The sequence below is a fragment of the Sesamum indicum genome, linkage group LG6 (assembly GCF_000512975.1).
Source record: "Sesamum indicum cultivar Zhongzhi No. 13 linkage group LG6, S_indicum_v1.0, whole genome shotgun sequence".
NCBI classification, from domain to species: domain Eukaryota; kingdom Viridiplantae; phylum Streptophyta; class Magnoliopsida; order Lamiales; family Pedaliaceae; genus Sesamum; species Sesamum indicum.
In genome coordinates this window covers 7,904,363-7,918,450 of record NC_026150.1, presented here as the reverse complement: position 1 = coordinate 7,918,450, position 14,088 = coordinate 7,904,363, and the positions used below count along the sequence as shown (strand labels likewise).

Here is a 14,088-nt window from a genome sequence, read left to right as displayed (position 1 = left end):
GGCATGGAATGAGGTTTGTAAACCATTGGTTGAAGGAGGACAAGGGCTGAGGGATATTAGCACAATGAACTGTGCTCTCATTACAAAAAATTATGTGATATCATCCAGTGTGATAGGACTTCCATTTGGATTGATTGGCTATACCAGGGGCGACTATGTGATGCTTTAATATGGAGTATCCCTGATCATAGGGCTCGTGGGATTGGAAGAAAATGGTCCATTTGCGAACGTGGCTAAGACCAATGGTGGAACACCATATTGGAGATGGAGGTGACTTTTATTTCTGGAAGGACCCATGATATCAGCTCGGTCCTTTTATGGAGAGATTCCCGAGGGGGCCGATCACCCTTGGTTTTCATAAATCCATCAGACTTAGCTCTGTCATCCAGGGAGGTCAATGGTAGTGGCCTCTCATTACTAACATAGAGTACTTGGAGATTACTCATACGTTTCCACCGATTCATGGGGATAATGATCGAATTGTTTGGAGAGTTGCCGGTGGAATCCCGACGACCCAGGCTCTATACCGATTATTTGATCCACTAGGCCCTAAAGTAGGTTGGGCTTCACTACTTTCGGGCGCTTTAAAAATACCTCGCCAATGCCTTCACGCTATTAGACGAGTTGTACGCTTTGTGTGGCCTAATAGAGATTGGATGACAGATGTTGAGTGGGCTGCAAGGAAGTGGAGGAGTAAACATATCGTCAATGTGGCCTATCGCACATTACTGGGTGCGTGTATCTACCATATATGGAGAGAGAGAAATCTTAGACGATTTGAGCATACTGAGCGGTACCTGAATATTGTAGCTAGCTTAATTGTGGAGGATGTTAGACAGCGTATACTTAGCATTACCTTAACTAGCTCTGTTAGTACACATACACATTATAAATTGTGGCGCATCCCTTAGCTTGTCGAGAAAAACACTACCTGATTCATAATTGTTATATTATATCCTTTCATATTTATGAAAATTATATTTACCGAGCAATTTATACTATTTAAGGGAGAATCTATAAGATACATATCTTGGATGGTTAAATATATATTTACAAAAGTACCCTTAAATGTACTTATTTACTTACAAGATATTTTTTTATTTTTAAATAAACTAACTCTTTTAATAGTTTTGTTTTATGTTCATTCACATTTAATATTAATTCATTTTTTTATTTTTGAATAATTAATTATTATATTTTCAAAAATGTTATCAATAAATTAAAAATATAATAAATTATTATATTATGCACATGAATGGAATGTATATTTTAAAGCCGCATGTGAGCGAAAATATAATATGAGTTGCAGGGAAACAGAAACGGGCTAAAGTATAAGCAAGGCCCAAGCGAATCACTTGTTTGATTCATGGGTGGGTCATGCTCTCCACCTGACCCTTTGAGTTTCGGGTACGAAAATTGTTGTTCAAATCATGTTAAATTAATTACATAATAAATATATTATTTTGAATTATTTATTAAATATAAATTAAATATATTATATTTATCATATAAATAATTTAAATTTTACCAAATTTGATTTTGACAAAATTCGATGATAAATATATATATATATATATATATATATATTAAATTTATAATCTTTCACATGTGCCATAATCTATATTATTTATTCTTGAAGAAAACTCTATTTGAATAATTAATTTAGATTCGAACATAGGTTTGGACTAAAAGTTTCAATTATATTCATCATTCTAGAAAATGATCATGTCTTTAAAGTTAATTCTCTATTAATAATTTCTTTTTCATACATATCTAAATTAATGAGTTGCTTATTTCATATTTTTTCTCTTTCATTTAGTATAATAGATATATGAATTATGTCCGTATTCAGTGTGCTTTGATCGTGAATATAAATAATAGATTTGCGATGTTCCATTCAAGCAACTAAGAAAAAATAAAAAAGAAAATATAATAAATTATGAACAACGTAAACTTTTATGTTTTGCTTAACTTTTTTGCATAATTTCACAACCTATCGTATAATTTTCTGCACTTATGTAAATTAATTTAAAAATATCGAATAGAAAGAACGAATACTACATCAAAACAATGTAAATATGCTTCTTTACACCATCCCTTTTGATGGTAATTCAACGGTGACATCTCCTTATAATATACACATACATCTATTTTATACATGATTATTCATAAAAAATATTCATGTGCTTACTAGAAAATACAACATAATTTAAAATAGAAAATTCAATTCGTTTTAGTCACTAATCTACTTCTCCTTGTCATATTTAAAGCGCTTATATTAGTAAATCAAATCGACTAATTTATTGTATTATTTTTTAATAAAATTTGAAGTTGGTGAAATATTCCGACATAAATAGCATGTTATGCAAAATATAAATCATCACCATATTTTAGAAACAAATAAAAGTGCAACATTTGACATCAAATCAAACTCACAAGTCACAAAAATAGGTAATAATAATAGAGTAATTTACATTTGGTTCCAGACAATCCACACCTCCAATTTATAAAAAAAAAAAGAAAAAGAAAGAAAAGTAGATTCCCTCGGCCATTTCTTGTTCCCTTTTCATCACTTCCCATTTCCCACCTTCACCTATACCTATCTCTCTCCACACTACTATTGTCTACGCGTCACCCCAATACACACACTCTCTCTCTCTAACATACATACATATATATAATAGTATATATAAAACACACACTCCATATACCCAGAACTATATTTTACACACACACACACACACATAGAGAGAGAGAGAGAGTGTGTTGTGTGTTAAAAATGGCACTACTGATCACCAACAAAACCACTTCTGATTGCGTTTTCTAGCTAACACATCTTTCCTTCCATCACACCGAAAAAAACAAACATATTTTTTAACAATACCACCAAAGTTGAGAGAAAATACTGACAATATTATTCATTCCCTATAGTACCAACACAGAAATTCAAACAAAATTAAGGCTTCAGTTTCAGTTTCTGCAGTGGGTTTCTTTCTTTGGTCCCCCTTTCATCTTTGCTCTTTCTACCTCCGCCTTGCATGTCCTTTTACATATATTCTTGACGCGTTTAGTTTGTTCTTACCCAATTTCGTTTCCTTTTTTTAGTATATATTGATTCTTTCAGGGACTATGTTTTTGTTCATAATCATCAAATTGTTATGCTGATATAAGAAGTTGAAGAATAGGAATCACATTTTTTGGTTGTTGGTTCAATGAGGGGGGTGGGCAAGCACGAGCGGCGGTGGGGATCAGATACCGTACCTGCCGGAAATTCGGTCAGCGGAGGATCGTCTCCTGGAACGGAGTATTCCGGAACTTCGGCCACGAATACGGCGGAGGAGTTCGTTGAAGTCACGCTCGATCTTCAGGACGATGATACCATCATCCTACGCAGCGTTGAACCGGCCACGGTCATCAACATCGACGGCAATGACGTCATCTCCGGAATCACAGGTGTCGAGACTCCGGCTCCGGCATCGGCGTCTACTTCCCGGTCTCCGACGATGCGGCGGAGCACATCCAACAAGCTGCTCCAGTTTTCTCAGGAGTTGAAAGCGGAAGCACTTGCGAAAGCGAAGCAGTTCTCGCAGGAGCTGAGGAGGTTTTCATGGAGCCACGGGCACTCGTCGCGGATACTTTCCGGCACCGGCGGATGCAGCAGCGGCTTGGACTCCGCGCTGGCGGCGAGGGCGATGCGCCGTCAGAGGGCGCAGCTGGATCGCACGCGCTCCGGCGCTCATAAAGCTCTCCAGGGGCTTAAATTCATCAGCAACTGCAAAAACAACCGCATCGACGCCTGGAACGAAGTCCAGAGAAATTTCGAGAAGCTCGCCAAAGACGGTTACCTCTATCGCGCTGATTTTGCACAATGCATAGGTTAATCTCATTACTTTCAACACATAATCTTCTTGATTAACGAGCTAATCTACGCCATTAATTACTGTTTTTTAACTCTCCTAATCATTGCATCTTACTTTAATCCAGGGATGAGAGACTCCAAGGAGTTCGCACTGGAATTATTCGATGCATTAAGCAGACGGAGAAGATTGAAGGTCGAGAAGATCAGCAGAGATGAGCTCTACGAGTTCTGGTCACAAATCACGGATCAAAGCTTCGACTCCAGGCTCCAGATTTTCTTCGACATGTACGTACACACCCTTTAGTTAATTAATTAATTAATTAAGCTAAATCATAAGTTAATTAATTGAGTAATTAGGCTACAGTAAAAAGTGGAAACGGAAATCAATGCTATTATGCAATAATTTAGGCAAGTGTCGGAAGAAAAGGCAAAAATTACTATGGGTTTCTTAAGACAGAAGAGTTTCGTACAAGTTGATTATTGAAATAATTAACTACCTTAGATAATCTAATGTTTTACTTAATTAATTAATAATTAATAATAATATGATTGCAGGGTGGACAAAAACGAAGATGGCCGCATCACCGAAGAGGAAGTTAAGGAGGTAACCCAAAATTTCTTTCTTTTCATTTAATTAATCAATCATTTTAATTTAAAATATTAATTAAAATAGTGGGTAATCACTCTTTTCATCAGAGTTTTAAATTAATGCAGTAATGATTAAGGGGGTAAACCACAGTCTGTGAGATTCCGGTCGCATAAACAACGTAGCCGCTGACCTTTTTATAGTATATAGTTAGATACAAGATAGGTATACTGAGATGGAATTTAGTGTTTTTTTTTTTTTTGCGTATTAAGATTTAGTGATGTAGTAGATAGGGGTACCCTGTGCTAGAAAAGTTGTTCATTTTAGGGGTTAGGCGTGACTAGGGACCGTACTTGAAATGTATTTTCTAACCAACAACTCCAATTCTTATTGGTATCATTGTCTTGGTCCAAAATATTATCTGTTTGGCTAAATAAATTATATTAATCAAAAGTGGGTTTATTTGGGTACCAAAGTAGTGTCAAATGTATCTTATCTTGGAATTGAATTCTCTGGATTGCACCTACCTCTCATTGAGGATTAAGTCATCTACTAGGGATTTGGTGGGGGTAAAATTGTAATTTGACTGTCACAATTCGACTTTTTTTTTTTTTTTTCGGGTTTGAGATATGGTGTGGTTTATATTATTCAGTATATTTAAATATAAAAATTAATTGAATGTAAATAAACTAGAAAATAATACAAATATAGTAAATTTGTATTTATTTTGATGTGACTCAAATTTATAACTTTGGAAAAATCTTAGTAGTTAACAATTGGATGAGGAGGAACATCAAGAATGAATTAATTCACCGACCTCACCTTTGTTTTTTTTTCTTCTTATTTTACTTGTAGATTATTATGGTAAGTGCCTCTGCAAATAAGTTATCAAGATTAAAAGAACAGGCGGAGGAGTACGCAGCGTTGATCATGGAAGAGTTGGACCCCGAGGGGCTTGGCTACATTGAGGTACTTGCATGCTACTCCATTCCATAGCATTAATAAATTGCATTAATCAACACCAACCGCAGCACTTAGACAACGGCAGTATGAAAAATGGTTGCAACTAAAATTACGATGTTGGACTTTTGTTTCCAGAAAGTCAGTAGTTAGACGACGAATGAATGATCATTCGATCATCTTATTTGTTAATATTCGATTACAGTGTTGTTCAACTATACACGTTGAATAAAAAATAACACAGATTTTAAACACATAAACATAAAACCAATACAAATTCCAATACCCATACTTTGGTATTGTCGCAAGTAGAAAGTTGGATCAGCCAGGCAGATAATTAACAAAATACATTCAAAATAGAAAAACGAAATATTTTAATTTTAGTACGGTAAATTTTATAATTTAAAAAAAAAAAAGAAACTTGTGTATTTTGGTATAAACATATGTTGTTTATCCCGACAGTTCAACAACCCGCCTTTTTGCTTGACTTAGCGGGCGATATATATACTTTACGTTTACCAATTATTTTAGTGAGTAATTAATTGATGCTCTAATTTTTTTTTTAAAAAAAATCTAGTGAAATTTGTCAGTTATACTTCACGAGATGAGGATGATTAGTTTTGTATAAAATCGAATTTAGTCAGACATTCATTTGGGATTACAGTTGTGCGAAGATATAATATAGTTAAGTGAATGATGTCCTGACGTAGCTTAAATTCTTGATTAATTTTTTCTTGGAGGAAATGATTACTCACCTAACTCCTGTTAGTTGAGCTTGAGAAAAAGACCAAGTTGATGAAGAAAGTTTCAACATATGATTAAATCAACAGTTGATTTGGAAAACTTGGTAAAGGTTCTTGAGTGCTGTCATGTCTTATTTTAGAAAATTTTAGCACTCGTGTAAGCTGGAATTTGAATTGCATTGCCGTGTTCTTGTCTAGTGTGTGTTGGTAAATGAACAAGTTTGGTTTAATGTCAACAAGCCAATCAACTAAACACACAAATGGAATGATTATAGGAAATAGTAATTTTGCTAACTGTTTCATCCACGATTAGAATCAAATAAACCAGAATTAAAATATAGGTAAGACATTTTATTTTAATCTTTAAGGCCCAAATTTAAAAAGTAAAAAAAAAAAAAAGCTCATAAAATCAAAGCCAAATTCAAGAATCAAGATCAAATCTTGCCTGCATGCGCTTGATTTACCATATTTGAGCAATGGATCTTATAAGCGAAGACTTTTTGGTTGTATCATTTCCCATGTGGACATTCTGTTTTCCATAGCAGGAAAGCGTGTTTTCAGCACTCAAACACATGTAGAAACATATGGTCCAACATTATTGCTTGATGTCCCTTTAAGGGAAAATCCGCATGATCCAACTTTTTATCACCATATCTCATGCATATTGTTTTGTCATACAATGATGCAGCTATGGCAGCTGGAAACACTATTGCTACAGAAGGACACATACCTAAACTACAGCCAAGCCCTGAGCTACACGAGCCAGGCCCTGAGCCAGAACCTTCATGGGCTCAGATACAGAGGGCGGTTTAAGAGAATGAGCTCAAAATTGATTTATTTCTTGCAAGAAAATTGGAGGAGAATTTGGGTCTTAACGCTCTGGATTATGATAATGATTGGGCTTTTCACTTGGAAATTCTATCAGTACAAACAGAAGAATGCGTTCAGGATCATGGGTTATTGCCTTCTCACGGCTAAGGGCGCAGCCGAGACTCTGAAATTCAACATGGCTCTCATATTATTGCCTGTGTGCAGGAACACCATTACTTGGCTGAGGTCCTCTAAGATGGGGTATTTTGTGCCCTTTGATGACAACATCAACTTTCACAAGGTATACATACACGGCCACAATTACTTTCCTGCATAAAGATTTTGTGAATCAGAATTGGAATAATGACACCTCATCAGCATTACAAGCATATGGCCCATGGGTATACTCGTAGAAGAAACATCCCTTTAATTACATACTATTTCAAGTTTAGTCTTAGTAATGAAGACTAAAAATAGGGAGACAACTTAGGGGAAAAAAATAAAATAAAACTTAAAATCACATGAGAAATATTCTTTGTGCCAACAACCAAAGTGTTCACAGCCATCACCTACACCTACTCATCATGATGCTTGTTATACTTTTTTTTCTTGTTTCATACGGTTATGCGTGGACCCACTGGCATGACTTTGTGAATAAGTCAGCTGTCATTATTTGATCCTTTGCAATGGAAGCCCGACATTTAGCAGGTCAACTTAGCGTCAAGCAGAAAATTTTGACATTTGCTGATTTACCTCTTCTCTCTCAGCCCTTTTTCTCTTTTATGCCTTGTCCATTGGTCAATTAGCCCGTGAAGTATTAATAATTACCAACAGCATAAGATTAAAACTTGTAATTATCTGTTTGATCATTCCAACACTAACCACGTGATAAAGTGCATTGAATTTGTTATATGATTAATTTGTGTTTGCCCAACTATAATTTGAGAATGGATTGAAATGGACAAAAGTAAAAATGAAGAATTGATTATCTGATTTATCTCAACAATGTTATCTATTTTAATTTGATTTGCTATTTAAATAAGGAGGACGAAATTGGTTCTCTGATTTACCATTATGTCATTGAGTTCTTGGTTTTAGAGTAAGTGCAATATATTTTTGTTTTTCAAAATATGAGAGTTCTGATCAGTTTTTGCCTTTACATTTTGGTGTTAAATATTGGATATGAGCAGACCATTGCTGCAGCCATTGTAATTGGTGTCATACTCCATGCTGGTAACCACCTTGCATGCGACTTTCCAAGGCTTATAAACGAACCGGATTCAACATACCGACTTTATATGATTGATGACTTTGGCAATCACAAGCCTAATTACATGGACCTTGTTAGAGGGATTGAGGGTGTGACGGGAATCCTGATGGTGATCTTCATGGCAATTGCTTTTACATTAGCAACACGGTGGTTCAGACGGAGTCTTATTAAGCTGCCTAAGCCATTAGACAGGCTCACCGGCTACAATGCCTTCTGGTACTCGCACCACCTGTTCGTCTTTGTCTACATCTTGCTCATCATCCATGGAGTTTTCCTTTATCTCGTCCACCACTGGTATAAAAAGACGGTATGGATATATATTCCCGAATTTTTCACTTGGAATCAGTAAAATTTAAGCTGATAGTTAAGATTTTCCTTTGGTTGCAGACATGGATGTATCTTGCGGTCCCTGTACTTCTTTATGCAGGAGAAAGGACCCTCAGATTCTTCCGCTCAGGTTTCTACAGTGTCCGGCTTTTGAAGGTGAGCACGAGCATGATGATTATCGTGCTCTCAATCTGATCAAGTTGATTAATGGACGAAGCTCTAGAGAAGACATGGTCTGAAATCGGTTACATGTGATGGACTCAGCATGTGGGACTTAAAGTTGATCAAATATCCTAACTATTTTCCTTTCTCCATCTTCAGGTTGCCATTTATCCAGGAAATGTCCTCACATTGCAAATGTCAAAGCCTCCACAGTTTAAATATAAGAGCGGACAATACATGTTTGTCCAGTGTCCAGCTGTTTCTCCATTCGAGTGGTAAATTACAATGACTATAACATATTCGAAACATTTTTATCTTTGTTTTTTATGTTGATAATGCTCTAAGTTGCAAATTCCCAGGCATCCGTTCTCAATTACCTCGGCCCCTGATGATGATTACCTTAGCATTCACATACGTCAGTTAGGTGACTGGACACATGAGCTTAAGAGGGTATTCGCTGAGGCATGTGAGCCTCCTGTTGGTGGGAAGAGTGGCCTACTCAGAGCTGATGAAACTACGAAGAAAAGGCACGCTTCTGTTTACATCACAGTATAAGCATGCTACTTGTAGATGTACTTTTCTTCCCATAATCTAAAATTTACCTCTAAATCCAGTTTGCCAAAGCTATTAATAGATGGGCCTTATGGAGCTCCAGCGCAAGACTATAGGAAATATGACGTCCTCTTACTTGTTGGTCTTGGAATCGGAGCAACTCCCTTCATCAGCATCCTAAAAGATTTACTCAACAATATTGTCAAAATGGAGGAGCAGGCTGTGAGTACATTTCTCTTTTCCTCGCCTTCTGATTCTCCTATATCTTCAATGTCCTAACTCATAAACCCGTTCAACTTAAGACAAACTGTTTATTCTTCGCAGGATTCAATATCAGATTTCAGCAGGTATTCGGACCAGAGTGCTGGTTCTTTTGACTCTTCATCTCACAACAAGGTTTCTCCTAAACGGAAGAAAACTCTGAGGACAACTAATGCTTACTTTTACTGGGTCACGAGAGAGCAGGGGTCATTTGATTGGTTCAAAGGCGTCATGAATGAAGTTGCCGAACTTGATCAAAGGGTAAATCAGCATGGTCAACACTGCATTTCTACTCAGGACTCATATATATTACTGATTACAACCTTGAATTATCGATTTTAGGGTGTTATCGAGATGCACAACTATTTAACTAGTGTCTATGAGGAAGGGGATGCACGTTCGGCTCTCATCACAATGGTTCAGGCACTTAACCATGCTAAAAATGGGGTCGATATCGTATCTGGAACAAGGGTAAGATCTTCATTCACTACAAGAAAATAGTTTAATAGCAGCAAAAAAAAATTAGCGTCGAGCTAATTAGCAAGTAAAATTCTCGTTGCTAATCTATATTACTTAATATAAGAAATCTATTTGCTAATGAATTTTGCAACTTAAATTTACTTGCTAACGAATTTAGTAAGGATTTGTTTAAACTATATATTAGATAATGTAGATTAGCAATGAAATTTTTGCTTGCTAATTAATCCGACATTGTTTTTAACATCAAATTTTTTCATAGCTATTGAATAATTTTCTTGTAGTGATGGTCCTAATCATACACACAATTCTACGTTTTCCACGACCAATATGAAAAAGCCATATATTTTTAATCATGCCACTGCTTCTAACAGGTCAGAACGCATTTTGCAAGGCCTAATTGGAAGAAAGTTCTCTCTAAGATCGGCACCAAACATGCCAATGCAAGAATAGGTCAGTATACCATTCACAATCTTGTCAAACTATATTTCAGTTTCTGTTACTGTTCATGTCTTATTGGTACTTACTTTCGGTGCAGGGGTCTTCTACTGTGGGGCACCAGTATTGGCAAAAGAACTCAACCAGATGTGCTACGAGTATAATCAGAAGGGCTCGACCAAATACGAATTCCACAAAGAGCATTTCTAAGAGACAACAACCACATGCCTAATAGCACTACCATTTTGTCCCATTTTTGGCTGACCCCTGAGTTAATATATACGAAGTCTCCCTTGCACACAGTATGCTGAAAAGAGAGGGCCAAAGTGTCAAAAATGCTACGAAGGAAATAATATTTGTATAGTCCTTGGTAGGAAATTAAGATAGCTAGAATTTACAGGAAATGTACACATACAAGTCTATATAATATATTTTGATTCTATAGTACAGTTTTTCATGAGCCAACATAACCAAAAATTGGTTGTGGGTGGCAAAATGGCTCAAAGATTTTGAATAAGGCGGCAACATCACGACGACCACTAAGCATCCGCCAGGCAGCAGTATCGAGCACGTGACAGCTGAATGACGAGGAAGATGTAAGTGCAGTACAGCATTAAGGGCATTGAGCTATCCTGATAATGGATTTGGAAAAGAGACATCTGTGGAAGAGATGAGGTTTGTCTTTGTGGATTTAGGGGACCGTTGCTTTGGTTCAAATCTTTCAATTATTAGAATTGGACCTCGTTTCTTTAGGTGGGGTAGAGACATCCTTGTACAACAGCATGCCTATGCTTTCCACTATGAAAAATATGCTGCCATTTTATTCCTGGTTTCGTGTTTTCTCCATGGAATAGAAGAAGAATACGTAAATGTGAAGTTCACAAGGGATCGCACGTTGTTCTGTGTTAATCTGTTAAAGAGCTTTTGATTAGGTTAAGATTGCAAGACTATATTGTATGCTGATGCAGTGCGGATGATATGTGTAAATAAAGGGATGGATAGTGCAGTTGATCTGCTATTACTTTTTACAAGAGGCCGTAGGACAAAAGCAACAAAAAAAACAAAGGTGTAATATTGGTATCTTCTTTACTAATAAAGTGAACTTGTCCAAATAGATGACGTAGCTTTTATATACCCGTGTACTGTATTTATTGAATATAATAAAATACGTCAGCTGTATTCGAATATATTTGAAATTATGAATTTTAAATATTTAATTAAAAAAAATTCGATTTATTTGGACAATCCTAAATGGAAAGTATTTCGAATCCTTTAACACTAATTTTAATCTATCTTTTTCTTCTAATAATATCAATAGAGTTCAAATTATTATAATATGGTTTATTTGAAATTTATTTTTTAAATCATTCCCTCACTTTCATATTCATCCATTCAAATATAGCTTAATAGATTTAAGAAGAAAAAAAAAAAAAATCAAACCCCAGCCAAATCTTATGATGTTGAAATAATCTCAATAGGCCAATTATTAGAACCTTTTATACGTTTACCTATGCTTTACTAATATAGTTATCCCGGCACGTAATATTTATACATATATAATCAGATATATATGAGACATACGATACAGATTTTAAAACAAAAATCAATATATAGTTAAAGCGGACTAAGTGATTATCATGAATAAAAGTGGATATTAAATATAATAGTATGTTGGTAATTAAAAAAATGATGTGAACACACAAATCTTCAGTTGTAAATGAGAAACAACTTTTATTTTTACTAGCCATCGAGGCACGCTGTTCCAGCATGTATATAATAAATAATACATTACGTTTTAAAATATATTATGAATACATTATATATTTCTAAAAAAGAAAGAAAGAAAGCAACAACCAGAAAAAAAAAATCAACTTAGGGGTATTATTAGCATAACAATAAAGTTGGTGTTCTGCTGTCATAACCGCTGTTTGTGAGTGGGTAGTAATGGGCCTAATATATTATTGTAGCCCAGTAGAAGATTTTAGCTACTCCTGACAGCCCACTGGGCCTTGGATTTCCATTACCACTGCAGGGGTTAAATTGTCTGAATGAATGCATTCATTTCCCACATTGTAATATAATTTACTTCAAAATTCACATAATTAGGATGAAGTGATTCAAATTCGAGCAGCTCCATAAATTCTTCACCAATTTTGAAGAACTTTCCTACTTACGAAAAACAATACACATGTTTAATTAGCTAAATTGAGCTTGAATTTACTGTAGCTGAGCCCAATATCAATAATAGAGGCCCAATTTCATGGGATTACAAATTCTTCCATCCCACCATGGCTGGGTTAAATCTCTCCTCAACCTTTCTGTCCGAAGTTTTGAGTAGAAAATGGGAAAATTGTGGGCCGGACTCAATTGGGTCGAATATGAATTAATTATATAATAAGTGCAATACATTTGTTATAATATAAAAAAAATATAATTTATTTAAGCAATCAAAATTTTCAAAAGTAAGAACAATGTAATAATTACTTTCACTAATTATCATAGTAATATAAAAGCAATTTTGTTCAAATATTTATTTAAAGTGGGTAAATGATACATATTCTATTTGTTTAAGGACTTAAATGTGACATAATGTATAGTTGAAGTGAACAAATTAAGTTCACTTAACCCCAAAAATAGCAGAAATTTTCTTATTTAAAAATTTATTTGTCAAAATATTATAACATTTCATGTAAAAGTAATACACATAAGAGAGAGAAAAAAAAAATAACGAAATGGTTCTTGAATACATATTATATATATTGTCAACAATTAAAGAAGCCAAAAATATATCTTAGATGAAAATGAAACTATTGAATTCTTGGACCCTTCTTCTTCTACAACTGATGCTGCGTCTCAATAAATAAATAATGATAATAGTAATAATAATAAACATAAACATGGAAGAAAACGTAAACAGTACTAAAAGCGTAATGAATGAAAAGGAATAATAAAAGTGGAAAATTGAAAAGTCGTCAACGACTATAGTGATGCCAAGGAACGCGACACTTGATTGAGACCAGCTTTACGTGTGACTAATTAATTTTGAACATTAAAGAATCATGCATTTTATTAAATATCTTGATAGTAATATACTCCAGAATTAACCTTTTCCTCCTTGTTTTGATGGTTTTTTAATTTAATTAGCTGCCGGCATTGCCACTTGCTCAACTCATCCTCTATCTCCAATTCCACACACATCATCATCACATTTCTTCCACACACTTCCCTACCTACTTATTAATTATATATGTAGCTTAAGTTTTGGAAATAAGTACCCTTCTCCTTGCCAAAACTACAATAAAAACTTGATCATTCATTTTAATTTTTTATTCCAAATCATATTGCATCTTTTAAATATTAAATATATTAAATGATGTAATCTTTGATAAATGATTAGGAATGCTGTATTTTGTGAGAAATGACGCTTGACATTTCAGAAACCAGTCTTGTATTATCATCAGAATTAATTTTAGTTGTTCTAGGTACTATCCATGAAATACTGTCACTGTTTTAATATTTTCAAATTTGGAAAAAATTAGTGAAAAACACCAAAAGGGCAAAACAAACAAACAAAAAACAAGAATCTAAAAGGGTCAAACATAGAGAAAATAAAAATAGGGATGGTAGGGAGTGTGATATGAGG

General features: G+C 34.8%; 1 protein-coding gene across 1 annotated transcript; it reads left to right on the top strand.

Moving 5' to 3' along the window:
* On the top strand, positions 3,213 to 11,440 carry LOC105164049 (respiratory burst oxidase homolog protein A). Its single transcript, XM_011082597.2, has 14 exons — positions 3,213 to 3,876; positions 3,985 to 4,144; positions 4,415 to 4,463; positions 5,301 to 5,414; positions 6,837 to 7,259; positions 8,149 to 8,535; positions 8,616 to 8,711; positions 8,877 to 8,992; positions 9,077 to 9,244; positions 9,332 to 9,491; positions 9,594 to 9,791; positions 9,873 to 10,001; positions 10,382 to 10,460; positions 10,546 to 11,440. The coding sequence occupies exons 1-14, from the start codon at positions 3,213 to 3,215 to the stop codon at positions 10,653 to 10,655; spliced, it is 2,853 nt and encodes a 950-aa protein (XP_011080899.1). The 3' UTR covers positions 10,656 to 11,440.

What these genes read in the sequence shown, in the direction of transcription:
- LOC105164049 (XM_011082597.2), top strand. Translation starts at nt 3,213, where the DNA reads ATGAGGGGGGTGGGCAAGCACGAGCGGCGGTGGGGATCAGATACCGTA. An exon ending in CTCCAGATTTTCTTCGACAT is followed by an intron (nt 4,145 to 4,414) that starts GTACGTACACAC and finishes ATATGATTGCAG; the next exon opens with GGTGGACAAAAACGAAGATG. An exon ending in ACCACTGGTATAAAAAGACG is followed by an intron (nt 8,536 to 8,615) that starts GTATGGATATAT and finishes CTTTGGTTGCAG; the next exon opens with ACATGGATGTATCTTGCGGT.